General features: G+C 42.9%; 1 protein-coding gene across 1 annotated transcript; it reads right to left on the bottom strand.

The window, feature by feature from the left end:
• Positions 1-2,189: 2,189 nt before the first annotated feature.
• LOC140518205 (uncharacterized) lies at positions 2,190-17,819 on the bottom strand. The gene is made up of 5 exons (XM_072630163.1): positions 17,733-17,819; positions 15,091-15,591; positions 12,340-12,491; positions 10,318-10,436; positions 2,190-6,790 (listed from the first exon to the last, which is right to left on the bottom strand). Exons 1-5 carry the CDS (start codon positions 17,800-17,802, stop codon positions 6,607-6,609), a joined length of 1,026 nt encoding a protein of 341 aa, XP_072486264.1. The 5' UTR covers positions 17,803-17,819; the 3' UTR covers positions 2,190-6,606.
• Between the last annotated feature and the right edge of the window lie 363 nt (positions 17,820-18,182).

The raw sequence follows: 18,182 nt of genomic DNA, 5'->3' as shown, positions 1-18,182 counted from the left end.
AAGGCAAAAACAAACAAACAGAGCAATCCCTGTCCACAAGGAGCTCATAGTCTAACAAGAGGCACAATAGAAAGAACCAAGTACAAATTAGATACAGAGGGAGTAAATTGGAGACAGTCCCAGAGGGAAGCCACTAATATTAAGGGATCCAGGAAATTGATAGCTGGAGTAGCCTTAGGGACCAACATAAAGGGTAGCTGTCCAAGGTCATGATCTATCCCACTCTGTAGACTAGACTTGACTTTTTGCTGACTCTCCTACTTCTTATTGTATCTGCCTAAAGGGATAAAGGTCTCCCAGCACATCCTGGGTCATCTCCAGTAATCCTGATGAATATCTGGTCACTGGATTCAGATGGCTCTGGAGGAGAAAGTGAGGCTGATGACCTTGTATAGCCCTCCCTCACTTAAAACAAAGTCAAGTGCAAGTCATGTCATCACTTCCCTGATGGCATGGTCTTCTTCAGCAATGAAGGATGAACACAACAACAAGCTTCTCAAGTACAAACATGGTGAAAGAAGCTGGCTACATGGATGGCCCCAGAGTCATTTGCTAGGATTAGCCTGCTAATCTGCTATCCAGCCAGCTCTGCCAGCCAGCCTCAGCCAGCTGCAAAGCTGTTCAAGTCAATGTGAGTGACTGTGGTGAACCCAGAATTCCACTTTGCCCTTTGATCACTGAAATCAAGAAGGCAAATGAGGAGAGAGAGAATGCAGGAGATGAGGGTGGAGGAGAGGGAAGCCAAGAATGATTGCTGTAGCTTCTCTATGTTTACTGCTATTGCCACTATTATAAATATTACCCATATATAATATGTGTATACCTATACATACATGTATACCTATACATATATATACATATAAACATATACCTACATACATATTAAAAAATACTGGATGGCTAGGTGGCATATGTGTGTTTGTCCTTCATTGCCAAAGAAGACCATGCCATCAGAGAAATAATGACATGACTTGCACTTGACTTTGTTTTGAGTGAGGGAGGGCTGTGCAGGTCACCAGCCTCACTTTTCCTCCAGAGTCATCTGAATCTAGTGACCAGATGTTCATCAGGATGACTGAAGATGACCCAGGATGAGGCAATTGGGGTTAAATGACTTGCCAAAGGTCACACAGCTAGTGAGTGTCAATTGTCTGAGGTGAGATTTGATCTCAATTCCTCCTGACTCCTGCACTGGTGCTCTACGCACCGCACCACCTAGCTGCCCCTATGGCTAGGTGGTACACTGAGCTTGGAATCAGGCTGATCTTCATGAGTTCAAAAACATCCTCCGACACTTACTAGTTGTGCGACCCTGGGCAAGTCACTTAACCCTGTTTGCCTCAGTTTCTTCATCTATAAAATGAGCTGGCGAAGGAAATGACAAACCACTCCAATATCTCTGCCAAGAAAACCCCAAATAGGGCCACAAAGAGTTGGACATGACAGAAAAGTGACTGAACATTCCATTCATTCACATTTCATATAATATATGAATGTCACATATACGTTAGTTATACGTGTGTATACACACATACACCGAATGTATGTAAGTTCTTTGGACTGCACCGAGAAAGAAAATGAGATTGGGGAACCACAAGTCAAAGTAATTATGAATGATTTTGGGGAGCTAACATGGACCCCAACATTTGAAACATGGAACCTAGGGCACTAGGGGAAAATTGGGGCTACAGAAATTTAATTAGTAATTCAGTAGCTACTGGCTGGACCTCAGGGTGCTTCAGGTGTGTTCAGTTGGAAGTTCTCTAGTGGAAGTAAACCATGGAAGTCCCATGGGAGATAGTGTTACTTAAGAATGTATATAGAATTTTGCTTCTAATGGTTCCCTCTTCAAGTACCTCTTTGGGGTATGAAGGCTATGGTTGGTTTTTTAAGGCTATACTTGCAGAGTCTGAGCTGGAGTGTGGGGATGCCAATTAAGATATCTTCTTTAATATAGGTTCCTGGCCATTATTCTCAACCAATTAACCCTTTTGATCTTCTTTCCTTTGTGGTTCACTCTTTTATAGCAAGCACTCACGCAGAATGTAACGTAAATCAATTTATATTTATATTTATTTGGAGACAAAAACACTTTATATAAGTGCAAATAACCAATAAGCAAGTTCCAAATAGAGTGGCAAATTCTCAAATGTATCAATGCCAGCTGGCTGACCAGTAATGAGGAGAGAGAGAGAGAGAGAGAGAGAGAGAGAGAGAGAGAGAGAGAGAGAGAGAGAGACAGAGACAGAGACAGAGAGAGAGAGAGAGGAAGAGAGAGAGAGAGAGAGAGAGAGAGAGAGAGAGAGAGAGAGAGAGAGAGAGGAAGAGAGAGAGAGAGAGAGGAAGAGAGAGAGAGAGAGGAGGGAGAGAGAAAGAGAGAGAGAGAGAGAGAGAGAGAGAGAGAGAGGGAGAGAGAGAGAGAGAGAGAGAGAGAGGAAGAGAGAGAGAGAGAGAGGAAGAGAGAGAGAGAGAGGAGGGAGAGAGAAAGAGAGAGTGTGGGAGAGAGGATAACTTCACCATATCCCACAGCATGGTAACCAGGGACATCCAGACCAGACATCCAAATTCTGTGCAGGCAAGTCACTCCTTAACTGGGTCAATGAGCCAGATCAGTGTCCAACTGTTCATGATTGTACTCAGTGTTGAAGAGCCACATCCTTCCTTTCCATCAGTTCACTACTGCTGTGTAGGTACCTTGTAAGTTGTCTGGGGAGAGCAAAAGTTCTCAGCTTCCCCTGTCACCAGAGGCTTCTGCCTCCCATGATCTTTCAGGCCCTCCTGGCTTAGAAAAAAATTAATCTCCCATCAGACCCCTGCTGATAATGTTTTCTACAAGGATCAGCCAAGTGAAGGTTGGAGTACCGAATGACTTCCAGGTGATTTTTGGAACCAACTTGATTTTTAAAACCACCTACTCAAGAGTAGAGGGGCTAAATTCAATTCAATAGTTACAAAGTGCCAACTATGTTCTAGGTAGCGACAAAGGGACAAAATAATTCAATAGTTCTTAAGGTACTTATATTCTACTGGAAAAGAGGATGAGATTGCAGCAAGGAAATAGATAACTCTGTACAGGATAATTATAATTTAAAAAATTAACTCCACCACCATCTTCTTGCCGCTCCTCTCCTCTCACCTACTTTCCAATCCTGGAACTACAATCATATCAATGTCACCACTGCTACCTTCCTATGGCTCCACTCCCCATGCCTGTAATTTGCCAAGTCAAGATACCATGGCCTCCACTCCCCTGGGAAGAAGGTAAGCAGCCAAAGAGTAGGGGCTCTCTAACTTTGGGATTTATATCCCCAGCACTTTACACAGTGCTTAATAAATCATCTTTCATTTATTTATTCGTTCACCGTTTGAAAGGAGAAAAAACACCAACACAGGGGGATCAGGCAAGTTGTAAACTTCACAAGGAAAAGGTTAGTCAAGCACAATTATTTCCATAACCATTCATTAAGGACCTCCTATGTGCTAGGTATTGTGCTAAAGTGTTAGGAAAGCTAAAACACTTCTTGCCTTCAAGGAATTGACATTCTTCTGGGGGACCTCATATTTCCATCATACCTACTGAACTCTGGATCTTTGAAGTCTAGGACTCGCCTATCAAAGGTTCCTTTCCATCTCCGTAATTCTAGGGAAGATCAACAGAAAATGTGTGTGCATCTCTCCTCTGCATTAAGTTATCATTTTGTGCTTAGCAGATTGCTGGCACATAGTAGGCACTTAATAAATGGTTGTTGAAGTGAATTGAATCAAATCCCCTACAATTCTGTGAGTTCCATGAAAGCAGGGACTTTTCTTAGCTAATCTTTGAATCTTCCCTATCACAGTGTTCTGCTTAATCTGTGCTTCTTGACCTGAAGTGAAATGAATTTAAAGAATCAAGAGGCTGAAAGGAACCTCAGCCAAAAAAAAAAAAGTAAAGTTATGGAATTGGAATATCTAGTCCAACCTGTACCTGAATAAGAATTCCCTAAAGTCAAGTTCCAAAAATCAGTCACAGAAGTACTGTATGGGGAAGGTTTGAAAACAATTCATACAAAAATGATCTGTGGGTCTTAGTGGACTGCCATAAGATTGATGAGTCAATAGTGTGATACAAAAAGCAAATAAATTTTGAAAGACCACTGGGATAGGAGATTTTAATGATGGAATTTAAAGCTGCCCCCAGCCCCAGTATTCTAACTTCTTTAATGGGCCTCCCTGAACAGCAGACATGTCCTGATTTAACCATACAATCTGGCTTTAACCACACCACTGTCCCCAGACTCAATCTAGCCACTGGCCCCAGAGCCTCGATGTGCTACCTTCCTCATATATATCTCTAGAACAGCAGACGTGTCCATGTGATGGGATCCCAGCCACTGCCTCTAGCTGCCACTGCCCCTAGTCCCCTTCCTCATATTTCCCACAGGAACAGCAGGTGTGTCCATGCACTCAACCACAACCATATCCATCTAATCTCAGACAGAATCACAACAGCTGGCCAATCAGAAAGCAGCACCACCAGGATGCCCAGGCAGGATGTGGACCACAAAACAATAGAAAGGACTTTTCCTAAGGAGGCACTTACACAGTAATAGTAAAGAAGTGACTTAGAGTGAACTTATGATGTAGAGAGGCTTATTGTAATATCACTGTCATACATACATGCCCCTAAGTGGGTTTTTCTGTATTCATTGTGGGTAATTGCATGCACAGTTCCACCAAGGTTGGGACCCCTCCCCTATTATCTAATCCCTTGATAAAACCCTCTTCTTGCTTTTATAATATTCATAATTTCGGTTGTATAATCAGCATCATTACACTATAAAATTGCCTATCTTGTCTTACTGAAATTGCTGGTTCCTCTTGGAACCCAGCCTGCTTCTGAGAGGTATCAGTCCCAATATATGCCTTTGCTTGAATTCGAGATGATCTGAGTTAGAATTCTTTTGAGATGGCCCCCACAATACAGCATGAAACTGCAACTTTAAGAGGGATAAAAAGAGGTATGTACAGCGTTTCAATAGGAGGCACGATGTAGTAGATAAAACAGCTGTTAGATTTGGAGGTAGAAAGCCTCATGTCAAATGCTACTCCAGATTTTTACCAGCCACATGACCTGGAAAAATCACTGAACCTCTCCAGGTTTCAATTCCCTCACCTATGAAGCAAACATCCTCAGCTACACCACAGGGTCCTTTTCTGAGAGGCTTTCCAAAGAGGGTGTTAGATTTAACTAACCCATTTAAGTCTGAGAATTTTTTGATATTCTTCTTTGATATACTTCAAGTCTCTCCTTGAATTGAAAAATTGAATTGATTCTCCCATGTATCTTGTTCTGGAAACACAACACCCTGGATATTAGACTATCCATTTAATCACTAAGTACATTCCCAGAATTAGTTTTAAAATTCCAGAGCTGGATGGGACCTCAGAGGACATCCATGACAGTGTGCGCTAGGGCTAGAATCTCTGCCACAAGAACCATTCCTGAGAAGCGGCCACCCAGTCTTGACTTAAAGTCCTCCAGTGAGAAGCTGATCACTCCCTCCCCAGGCAGCCTAGTCCACTATTTGATTAGCTCTCATTGTCAGGAAAGGAAAGTCCGCCATGAAGTTTCCATGAAAAGCCCTCTTCTCCCACAAGGATGCTTAGACCCTCCCTTAGAACCTCCCACAACTTTGTTTTGCCAGGTAAGACTGTGCATTCTGCAAGTCACTTAACCTCTATTTGCCTCAGTTTCCTCATCTGTAAAAGGAGCATAACAATAGCACCTTCCTTCCATGAGGATGAAATGAGATAGTAATTGTAAATCACTTTTCACAGTTCCTGGCACACAGTAAGTGCTATTTGGCTATTTTTACAACAGCAACTGCTACTACTACTACTTCTACTACTATAACTGCTACTACTATTACTACTACTACGACCATCACCACCACTACTACTACTACTGCTACTACTACTACTACCACCACGACTACTACTACTATTACTTCTACCACCACCACCACTACTATTACTACCACTGCTACTACTACTACTACTACTACTACTACTACTACTACTACTACCAACACCATTACTACTACTACTATTATCTCCCTATTAGATTGTAAGTTCCATGAAGGTAAGTCCTGCTTCAAATGTATGTGTTCCCTGGAACAATCTCTAAATTTATTCTTTGTCTTGTCTTTACTCCCAGAGTTTCAGAATAAAATAGAAATAAAGATAATTCCCCAATTTCTCCCTTTCCACATAAATTTCCCAGTCCCACCCTGTTCCCTGCAAGCTTCTGAAAGACTCAGCAGAAATAGGAGGCCATCTCTTATTCTCCTCAAAGCCAAGGTGCAGTTAGGTGCATTTTCAGACCTTCTAAAGCACCACCTCTATAACAGTTGTACCTCAGAGGGGGAAATATGGACGACCAAAGAAATGTGAATAAATCAGATGTTAAGTGTCCTCAAGAACTGCAAATATCATGGCCCCATGCCGACACAGCAGGAACCATGAACATGACTTTCTGGCTTCAGTATCGTGGTTTCTTCTGAGGCAGGGAGAGATGGTGTAGGCTACTTTGTTCTCCCTTTCTGTGGATAGACCACTGGCCTCCTAGGCAAGTTCTGTCCTCTGGGCTACCTCTGGGTCCTCTTCAAACCTTTTGAGAGCTTTTTTACAGAGACCGTGGAGATGACCTTGACAGTCTCTATCCTTCCATGACCTCAGGGCCTTGACCCGCATCTCCACACACTTGTCTCTCACCTTCCAGGATGGTAGCTGACCTTCTATCCAGAACCTGGAGAAGAAAATAAAATTTTAAAGTGGACAAAGTCATTTTGTGGACCCAAGCTGTGAAGAGTCCGCTGATCCCTCAATATGACCCAGAGGTGACTCTGGATTCTTCAGAACTGCACCTGCAGGGGCAACTTCTGACAGGAGTGGTTCCCCACTCCTGGTCTAGACTGTGTCTGCCAGGATCCATCATCATGGTACACTAGGAAGTTTGATAGACTCTGCTAGACAGAGTAGTCACCTATTGGCTATGTCCAAGTTACTCAGCCTCTCTCTGAGCACCCATTTTCTTTAACTATGAAGTGAGGGGTTTGAACTAGGCAGCCCCTAAGTCCTCTTAAAGCTCTAAATCTGAGGTCACTGGGAAGCTGGCTACTTCAATGTGATTTTTTTGGATGTGGCAACCCAAGGAATGAAAAAAAATCTGAAAATGATCTCCGATTCCGTGAAGGCCATTCCATGTTTCCACCCTTGAATGGTGGACAATGCTGACAACCACCCACCTTTTAGACCATCCACAAACATTAGTTTAGCTATCAGGACTCTAAATAGGAGGCTTTTGTCATAAGAGATGAGTGGATGAATTGAACCTATGCATAATGACATTCTTACTATGAATAAAGTCAGGAGGCCTAAGGAAATAGCAGGTAAATGGAATGGACACTGGAAGGTTGAACTCAATCCAAAACAAACTTTCATTAAGCATCTACAAGACTACTAGGTGGATCCAGAGTGCCGGGTCTGAAGTCAGGAAGACTCATCTTCATGAGTTCAAATCCAACCTCAGACACTTACTAGCTGTGAGATGCTGAGCAAGTCACTCAACCCTGTTTACCTCAGTTTCCTCATCTGAGCTAGAGAAGAAAATGGCAAATTAGTCTTGTATTTGTACCAAGAAAACCCAAATGGGGCACAAAGAGTCACAAATGAATGAAAACAACTGAGCAACAGGTATAAGGCAGAGTAAAAGACGGAGTGGTGAATATTGAATTGACCTCAGATCAGGAGACTTTGTCCCATCTCTGACACACATCACCTTTGAGGGGAAGTTACAGAAACATTTAAACAGCACATACTATGTGCTAAGCACTATGTTAAGAGTTTTGATTTTCATTCACTCATTCTTTAATTCATTATTTATCTATTTATTACAAATCATATCTCTTTTGACCCTCACAACCACCCTGGGAGATTGGTGTTATTTTGATCTTCATTTTACAGTTGAGGAAACTGGGGTTGACAAAGTTTAAGGGACTTGCCCAGGGTCACACAGCTAGTAAGTGTCTGAAACCAGATTTGAATTCAGGTCTTCCCAACTCCAGGTCCAACACTCTATGCACAGCACCACCAGCTATCTCTAGAGTACTGAGAGGTTAGAGGTGTTCCTTCTAGGAGGAAGCCCGACTCTCTAGCCACTAAACCACAGCTATCTATTTACAAATATAAATAGATAAAACAATGTATCTTATATTCATGTGCCTGCAGGCTTGTTGTTTCCCCCAATAGAATATAGATATCTTGGGGGGAGGTATTATTTCACTTTATCTTTGTTTGCCTAGTTCCTGGCATACAGTAGGAGCTTAATAAATGCTTGTTGAACTGAACTGTATTAAGCTGATACTTCAGGAGGCCTCGATGTCTCATTTCCTTTGACCTCCTCCAGCCCCAACCCTCCCCTCTTCCCTCTCCATCCAGCAGAGAGGCTGTTGGAGACACTGCTGTTCAGAAGACCGATCTCAGCTGTCCTGATACAGCAAAGAGGGCTTGTAGACCAGATGGCTGATAGGGGGACAGCAGGGCAGACAAGGCCTGGTGGTCAGGGACTTATGGCCATTAGATGTTCAAGTATTGAAGAAATAAAGGATGCTGGCCAAGGCTGCAATGGAGGACCCAGGAGGGGAGGCAGGCAACAAGGAAGTCTGTTACCATAGCAACGTACCCTGCCAGAGCCCTGTCTTTTCTGTTCCAGAATGAACATGGGCTCCTCTGCTGATGCAGATAATCAGATTTTGTAAATGCTTTCAACTGAGGCATAAAGGAAGCATGTCTGGTCACAGCGTGCACCAGCAATGAATGGTTAGGGTAGGCGGTGAAGCTGGTGCACTGTGTCACCAATTCAATCACTGAAAGGTTATTGAGTTGGGAAATTAAAAGAAAAAAGCTAGGAACCAGCCCCCAATAAAAATTCCATTTAGAGACAAAATGGAATTGTTTCATCACAAAGCTGAATAAGAGAAAAATCAATGAAAAACTTCATGAAGTGGAACTAGGCAACATCAAATATATTTGAAATAATGGGAGGGAAGAGGAAGAGGATGAAAGAGAATGGGTTTATCTCAAGGCCAGAGGCTTGACTGGTCATCATGTTCTTCTCCCACAGTTACCCATGGCCTTCAGACTGCCTCAGCCTCAGTCTTTCATCTGCCTAGGCAGCTAGGTGGTACAGTGGGTAGAGTCCTGGACCTAGAGTCAGGATGACCTGAGTTCAAATCCAGCCTCAGGTATTTATTAGCTGTGAGACCCTGGGCAAGTCACTTTACCTCTTTCTACCTCAGTTTCCTCAATTATAAAATGGGGATAATAATAGCACCTACCTACTAGGGTCATTGTAAAGATCAAATGTGATAAAATTTGCAAAATGCAATATTTAGCACTGTGCAAAAAGGTACTTAATAAATACTTTCTTTCCCACAGAATGTCAGAATCAGAGGGGTCCCCAGGAGCTTTCAATCTGACCTATGCCTGCAAAAAATTCTTCTCTATATTCCACAAAGTTCAGATAATCAAAAGGGGAATTAGCTATATTGGGGAGGAAAGGGGAATTGTGTGGGGTACACAAACCAGTGGCAGCTGAGACAGATCTGCTCAATTTAGATTTCCCTTCTCTTTTTCTCAGCTAAGGAGAGTGATCTGAAAAGATGCAATGACTTTGGCTAATTAGAGGTTGACACCCAAGATACGTAACTACCTACCTGTCCTTATGGTTTCAGGTCCCCCATTATCAGGCTCTGAGGTATAGAACTGTTATTTAGAATTGATAAAATTGCCCTCTACCCTCAAGGGGTTACATTCTCCACTGAAAAATTAGCAAATGTTGTTCTTACTTTTTAAAATGCTGTACTTACTTCATTTGGCAACCTGGTAAAGAATAGATTGGGAGAAACTGGAGTCAGGAAGACCTATGAGGACCAGGGGAGAGGTGAGGAGAGCCCATACAAGGGTGGTAGCTTCATGAATGAAGAGAAGAGAAGGCAACAGGTGCATGGGATTTGTGGCAATACCAGAGATTTTCGGGAGGCAAGCAAAATCACAACCTCAAGGGAAAGGGTCATGTTCACATCTGATGACTGGGGAAGAGGTAAGAGAGTGAATGATTGATTCAGGGAGCTGTGGGGACAGTGAGTCTGCGAGCAGGATGTTTCCAAGAAAATCTCATCTTTCTTTAAGTTAGGTCCCAAGGAGAGCTTTCAGAATCTCTCCAAACTTGTGTAGGCAAGGATGTGTCCAGAAAAATGGCAGCTATGGACTTACATTCTGCTGGTGGTCTCCATGTAGGGAGTGCCATCGACCCAGTGCCAGCTGCCCTCAGTATCCAGGCTGGTCAGACCAATCCAGTAGGGAATGCCCTTGGCTCTCCTGATAAGGTACTCCTAGAACACAATGACCAGGAGGTGAAGGCAGACATGATGGATGGGGGTTGATGCTGGAGACAGAGCAGAGGGCATATATGGAGTCACCTAAGGGGTGGGCAATTGTCTTGAAGGTGGGGTGCATACACCCCAGTAAGTGCACAAAAATGGGATATAAACATCAAATGTTAGAACAGAGTAAAATAGTATAGCCAGCTGTTCAGAGTGCTTGTAGCCACAATTGGGCTCTTCTACTCTCCTTGAGTGAACGAATGAGCCAATGAATGAACGAAATGGCTCATTCATTCATGGTTCTTAAACACTCTGCTGCTCGAGTTTTTCTATCAGCATCCACTGAGGGCTATGCTTTCTTCATAAACAAAATGTATAAAATTTGCTTAAAATATGTATTTCTCCTTGATTCCATTCCTTTAAAACTTTTCTTTTCGTGTATGCTTCATAACATACATAATATATAAGTAATAATAATATAATGGGAAAGAAAAAAGCGTTCTCTAAGTGCCTACTGTGTGCTAGGCACTATAGTAAGAGCTTAACAAATATTTCATTTGATCCTCACAACAATCTTAGGAGGGAAGTGTTATTGTGATCCCCATTTTACAGTTGAAGAAACTAAGGTAGATAGGGGTTAAGAGATTTGTCCAGGTCACACAGCTAGTAAGTATCAGATACTGAACTCAGGTCTTCCTGATTCCAGACCTGGTGTTCTATCCATTAAACCACTTAATTATTTCAGCCTACTCACCACTATGTACTTACTGGTAAGTATCTGGAATTGATATGTATATAAATATGTATTTATTGAAAGTACATTATCAATAATGTCTTACTGATAGGAGTACATGACCAAAAACTTTGGAGACCTCTACTCTGGGGAGCCAGAGCACGGGGTGGGATATGAACTGCATTAAACATCCATAGATTTCCTTTAGGATGAGGAACTTTCTGATGATCTTTGTGGTCCCATTGCATCTTTATCATGGGGGAAGTCCCTTCAAAATAACATTGAGCTCTTCCCTTCAATAGATGTCAAAACTACAATATCTCAGGGGTTGGTGGCCATCCAATCCAACCCAAGAATCCTCACTGACTTTACTAATGAACCATCATCCAGCCTCAACATCAAAGTCTCCAATGAGGAAAACCACACCAACAACAACGCAACTTGCATGTATGTAGTGTATTAACATTTGCAAAACACTTTACATGTGCGGTCGCATTTTGTCACTAAGCAGGGGGGGCCTTCTTCACTCTGCAGCAGCTACAATTATTGTGAGGTTATCCTAGATGTCAAGTCTAGATCAATCACTCTGTCCCTCCCACCCATTGGCTCTAGTTCTGCCTTCTGGGTTGAGCAAAGCAAGTAGTCCTTCAAATATTTCAAGATAGCAATCATACCAATCAATCAGTCAATGAACAAGCATCTATTAAGCTCCTACTATGTGCCAGGCATGTGTTAGGCACTGAAGATACAAAGGGAAATAACTCTGAGGAGTTTATGTCCTATTGGGGGAGGTAGCAAGCAGTCATATAAGTACAAAGGAAATTAGTCCAGGATAATTTTGAGTGGGGCATGAGCAGATAGAGAACACCAATGGCTTTAAGCACAAGGAGGCTCTTGCGCTGAGTTTTGAAGGAAATCAAGGTTTTTAAGAAGTAGAGATGAGAGAATGCCTTCTAGGCATGAGAGTCAGCCTGGGCAATCCCCCACCAAGTCTTCTCTTCTCCAAATTGAGGGTGTCCAGTTCCTCCAACAAATCCTCATATGGCTCAAGGATCTTCATTGAGTTGTCCTCCTCTAGCATTAGGCAAGCCCTGCCCCAAAAGGGGAGCATCTTTAAGAATGATGATTCCTCCCCTACTCCCCCAAGCCTTGTTGTAAGTCAGGGTTAGAAGGACCAACCTGCTCTTTCACTGAGACCACAGATGTCAGATGAGACCCCCATGATACACAGAACTTTTCAGCCTCATACCAGGATGTCCTCTTTGGGGAAAAAAAGTAAAGGTTTCCATTGTAGAACTTCCAGCCCTTGGAGAGGAAGGTTAGAATGGTCCCTGTGGAGAAGAAAAAGCAAAGAAATAAAGGACCTAGGTGAAAATGATCACCAATGGTGGAGAAGGGGGCTAGCCTTGCCTTCCCTGGCCCTACAGGTCCCCAGGAATATGGATGTTACACTATCCATTGAATGAGACGGTTACATTAGGAGACAAGCTAGATCTCTGGGAGGGAAATGATGGGAAAAGTAACTTAGCATAATGCCTGGCATATGATAAGCATTTAATAAATGCTTACTGTTGAAAGGGGCATGCTCTGCTAGATCCACAAGCTCTTGGGCTCAGCGGTCCCTGAAGAAAGAACTATGTAATTCTCTAGAAAGGAGGTCAAGTTCTTAGCAGTAACAAACTAGTAAGGGTGCCATGTCCCAGACCTTTCCCCTAATGATGAGGCAGGGTAACCTTACAAAGGTAAAGAGTTTCGACTTACGCAGAGTGGGAGAGTATTAAAACCATGCCCACTGGATTAAGTCTTAAAAAAAGAAGGAAAGTCAATTTTCAATTTTACACATACCAGTCACCAGGCCAAGCATGGAGGATGCAGAGTGGGCATATCAGTTAACCTTTCTCAGCATAAGTTGGCTAGTTTATAAAACTGAGGCAATGATGCAGAGTGTCTCAGTGGAGAGTGTTCTGGATTTGGAACCAGAGCTAAGTGAACAAGCACTCATTAAGAGCCTACTACATGCAAAGCACATCGAATACAAAGGGAGGTATAAAGAGCCTCCACTCTCAAAGAGCTCATGGTCTAATGGAGGAAACCCAGTACAAACAAAGTAAATGAAGGTATCCTTAAAGGAAAGGTATTAGAAGCAAGGGAGACTGAGAAAGATCTCCTACAGAAAGTGAGAGTTAAGTTGAGACTAGGTGGAAGTAAGAAATCATGGGTGAGACAGACTAGTATTTTAGACATGAGAGACAGTCAGTGAAAATGCCTGGAGACTGGAGATAGAATGTCTTGTGAAATTCCAAGGAGGTCACTGTCACTGAATTGAAGAGTATACAGGGAAGGGAGAAAGGTATAAGACTGGAAATAGAGGAAAAGATGGGTGTGTGAAAGACTTTAAAAGCCAAACAGAAGATTGTATATTTGATCCTAGCTGTAATAAGGAGCTACTAGACATGGTCAATCTTATACTTTAGGAAGATCACTTTGACAACTAAAAGGAAGATGGACTGGGGTGGGGAGAGACTTGAGGCAGAGAGACCCACCATTAGGCTATTACAGTAACTGAAACATGAGGTGATAAGGCCCTGCACCAGGGTGGGGACTGTGCCAGAGGAAAGACAGAGGTGTATACAAGAAACATTGGTGAAGATCAAAATGATGACTTAGCAATTGACTGGAAATGTGGAGTTGGGATGAGTGAGAAGTCCAGGATGGCTGTGAGCCTGGGAGCCCTCACTGTTTAGAAGGAGGAAGACTTTGAGAGGAAGGTGATGAATTTGGTTTGGGACAGATGGAGTTTAACATGTCTATGGATCAAGAATCCTGTTTCAGCTGTTCAACAAGCAGTTTAGAATGTGAGAATGGAGGTCAGGATAGAGGCTTGGACTGGATCAACAGATCTGATCCTCTTCTGAACAGAGATGTTAATGGAATCCGTGGGAGTGGATAAGATGATCAAGGATGATACCAGAGGGAGAAGAGAACAGAGCCCAAGACAAAGCCTTGGAGGAGATATCTACAGTTAATGGGCATGATCTGGATGAAGATGTAGCAGAGGAAAATGAGAAGGTACAATCAGACAGGCAGGAGGAGAATCCCAAAAAAGCAGTATCCAAGAGAAGAGGGTGATCAACAGTGCCTGAGGCTGCAAAGAGGTTAGAAAGGAAGAGGAAGTTTTTTTAAAGGCCATTAGATTTGGCAATTAAGAGATCATTGGTCACTTTGAAGTGAGCAGTTCCTGTTGAATGATCTATAAAGGACCTGAGTTCAGATAGTGACTCTGTCAACTGCATGATTTTGGAAAAGTCATTTCCACTCTATTGACCTTAATTCACTCCTAAGATGGTGGTAGTGGTGGTAGTGGTGGTAGTGGTGGTAGTGATGGTAGTGATGGTGATGGTGATGGTGGTGGTGGTGGTGGTGGTGGTGGTGGTGGTGGTGGTGATGGTGGTGGTGGTGGTGGTGGTAGTGATGGTGGTGGTGGTGGTGGTGGTGGTGCTGATGACAGTTTATGTTGCTCTCTAAGGTTTACAAAGCATTTTGCATATTATCTTATTTGAATCTCACAATAATCCTATACTATTATTATTCCCCTTTTACAAATTAGGAAGCTAAGGCTGAGACAGGTTAAATGACTTGCCCAGGATCACACAAGTTGAAAGCATTTGAGGAAAGATTCAAACTCAGGAGCATCCCTGACAGCAAAGCCAGCATTCCATCCACGACTAGGTAGCTCCCACAGTCCTTTGCAACTCTAGATCTATGATTCTAATATTAGTCATGCTTATTAAGATTTACAAAAATAAGATGACTTTTAAAAAGTCCTTTGTAAAACTTTAGCCATTATGCAAATATCAGCTATTGTTATGAGTTGAAATGCTGAAAATGTAGAAAAAAACTCCCCAATCCCATAGGACCCCATGAACATACTATACTCATCTCTCACTGCAATGTAGGAGGCATTAAGAGCCTCTAGAAGGTCTTTTAACATTTTCACATCTGTTGGAATTTCAGCAGTTGCTGAGACCTTCTCCACGTGGACTCCAGGTGTCTCAGTGATCCCTCCAAATTCCAGGACCTCCTCGGTGGGACCTCCAGGTGGTTCAGTGACCCTCCCAAACTCTAGGTATTCCTCCGTGGTGTCTTCTAGTGTCTCAGGATCCACTCCAGAGGTCCTGGTGTGTATCTGATGTATGCTGACAGGGAGGACAGTAATGGGCTCCAAATAGTCTTTTAACCCTTCCATGCCAGCACTAGATGCTATGATATCTTCCAAGCTATTCTTGATCTTCTTGGTCTCTAATGTCTGAACCCTAGAGTTTTCCAAGTGACTTCTTAACATCTGCATCTCTAAAGTCAAGGTGGTAATATTATCCAGGTAAGCCTTCCGCTGTGCCTTCTCACTTCCTGTGCACATCTCTACCTGGAAATCTAATAGATTGAAAAGTTAAGGCTGGATATTGTCAGATTTCAAGGAGACACAAATCTAATTAGAGAGGCCATTGGGAATATTGGGGTATTTGGCTTGCTCAGAAGCCCTTTGGTTCCTTCAGCTGGGAGAGGGTTTGCCTCATCTTCCTGGATAGAAGAAGGAGCACTTTAAGCCAAGAGACCTTGGTCAGGTCCCTTGCCCTGCCTCTACTATCCTCAGTCTTCAGTTCTGATTTTGTGTTTTCTGTTCTGGCTCATAAATACCTCCAGGATCAGATCTGTACCTTTAAGGTATATAATGATGCCAATGCTAATTCTGCCAAGTCAACAGCCACTTCTCAGGCCAGGTTCCCTAGGAGGGAATAAAAAATACTGAAATCCTGAAAAATAAACATAGAAGTGATGGGGGCCCTATCACTGCATATCCTTCCTGAACAAACATGGCAAGGTCTAGACTTCACCAGGTGAGAAGAGTTTGGCCCCAAAGGAGGAAAAATGGTTACTGAAACCAAATTTTCTACTGATGGCCCATGTGACCTGGACATATTGGCTCCCTTTTTTCACCTCATTCTCTTCACAAAAGGAAATTGCCTAGCCTACCCTAATAGAAAGACAGAATGGCACAATGGCTAGAAAGTCAGCCTTGGGGGCAAGAAGACTTGGGTCCAGGCTCCACATCTGTCACATACTGGCTGTGTAACCCTGGCTAGCTCACTTAGCTTCTCAGCTCAGCAAACTACCCTCAAAGACTGTAAGTTTCAGACTACACCAGTGGAAGAAGTTTCCACACTGGGAGTTCCCACCCTGATGAAGGCACAGGTCCAACTCCTGCCCCACCCCACCAAAAACAACAATTCTCTCTGAAAACAGTATAAAAGAAATGAGGGTTGAGTACAGAGATAAAACTCACTGCAATGGGTTGCCCTGGCAACCAAGTCTTCAAAAATATGAACTATTCTGTTTAGAACCATAAATTTACAGCAGAGACTACATCAAAGGTCATCTCTATGACTTCCAAGCCAACACTCTTCTCCATGGCTGCCATTCCTTATTAGGGAATGTGATCACTCTCTATTTGGATTTAAGCTTCTTGAGAACAGGAGCTCTCTTTGTTTATATGTTTGCATCCCCAAATGTTAGCACAATGCTTTATACATGGTAAGGACTTGATGAATGCTTTTTGTTATTGAGTCATTTCAGTCATGTCTAACTCTTCATGACTCCGTATGGAGTTTTCTTGGCAAAGGTACTGGAGTGGTTTGCCATTTCCTTCTTCAGCTCATTTTATAGATGAGGAAACTGAGGCAAATAGGGTAAAATGACTTGCCCAAGGTCACACAGCTAGTAAGTGGCTAAGGCTGGATTTGACTCAGGAATATGAGTCTTCCTGACTCCAAGCCCAGTGCTCTATGCACTTCAGCACCACCTAGCTGCCCTATAAATACCTGATCATTCTTTGATCTAACTCAAACCTCTCATTTTTATAAATAAGGAAACTGAGACCTAGAGAGGATATGTGCCTTTGCCCAAAATCCTACAGGGAGTAGTAACAAGTAAAGCCAAGAAAAAGACCCAAGTCTCCTGACCCCAAACCCAGCATTCTCTACAGCCAATCAATCACCATTTATTAAGTGCCAGTTAGTACCAGGTGCTGTTCTAGACACATAGAAGAAGCAAGGCTGAGCTGTAGGGAGCATCCTAGATTTGAGACTGGAAGACCTGAGCTCAAATCCAGCCTCAGACACTTGTCTGACACTTGTCACCCTGAAAAAGTCACTTCATCTCTCAGTTGTAAATGGAGCATAATCATAGCACCTTCCACACTGTTTTGAGGACCAAATTAGATAACGCATACAAAACGCTTTGCTAACCTTAAAGTGCCAGACAGCTGGGTCCCAATTAATGTGAATGATGGGATTCTTTGTTTGCACTCATTGGGACTTGCCTGTATCAGTGCTGGCTATCACTATTATCTGTTTTCCTCATCTAGAATGGTTTCTCTATAGGTCTTTTCTGGAGACAGAAAATTGGGCCAAGATTCCAGATCCCTTAGAGTTTAATGAGGCAATAGTGACCCCACCACATATCAAGGGATGAGAACACAGCACAGATGTGAAACCAAAAACCACCCAGGAACTTACAAAGAATGATAATAGCTGTGAAGGAGGCCAGCAAGGCCAGAGTCAGGAGAACCAGAGCCACCCGGGCCATCCTCGGAGTCCTGCGGGTTGGATGTGGCTCTATCCTGAGAAATTGTCCTGGGAGGGAAAGAGTTCGTGGTCAAGTCCAGTCAACAAGCATCTATGAAGCACCTATTATGATAGCCAGTCACTGTGCTAAGTGTTGAAAAGACAAACAAAGTAAAAACAAAAATGAAATTGTGTCTGCCTTCAAGAAACTCACATTCTAATGAGAGAGATGATATACAAACCACTACGTGCAAATAAGAAAGGTACAGGGCAGATTGGAAATTTTCTTAGAGAGCCGATGGTACTTACAGCTTCCTTGTGCTGTTTGTTCTATGTACCTACAAGAGCTGACCTGACCCCCAGATCCCATTCCAACAGCCCAGAGAGGGTCAGCTCATTTCT

This window comes from Notamacropus eugenii, chromosome 1 (assembly GCF_028372415.1).
Source record: "Notamacropus eugenii isolate mMacEug1 chromosome 1, mMacEug1.pri_v2, whole genome shotgun sequence".
Lineage (NCBI taxonomy): Eukaryota > Metazoa > Chordata > Mammalia > Diprotodontia > Macropodidae > Notamacropus > Notamacropus eugenii.
This window is presented reverse-complemented; position numbering and strand designations above follow the sequence as displayed.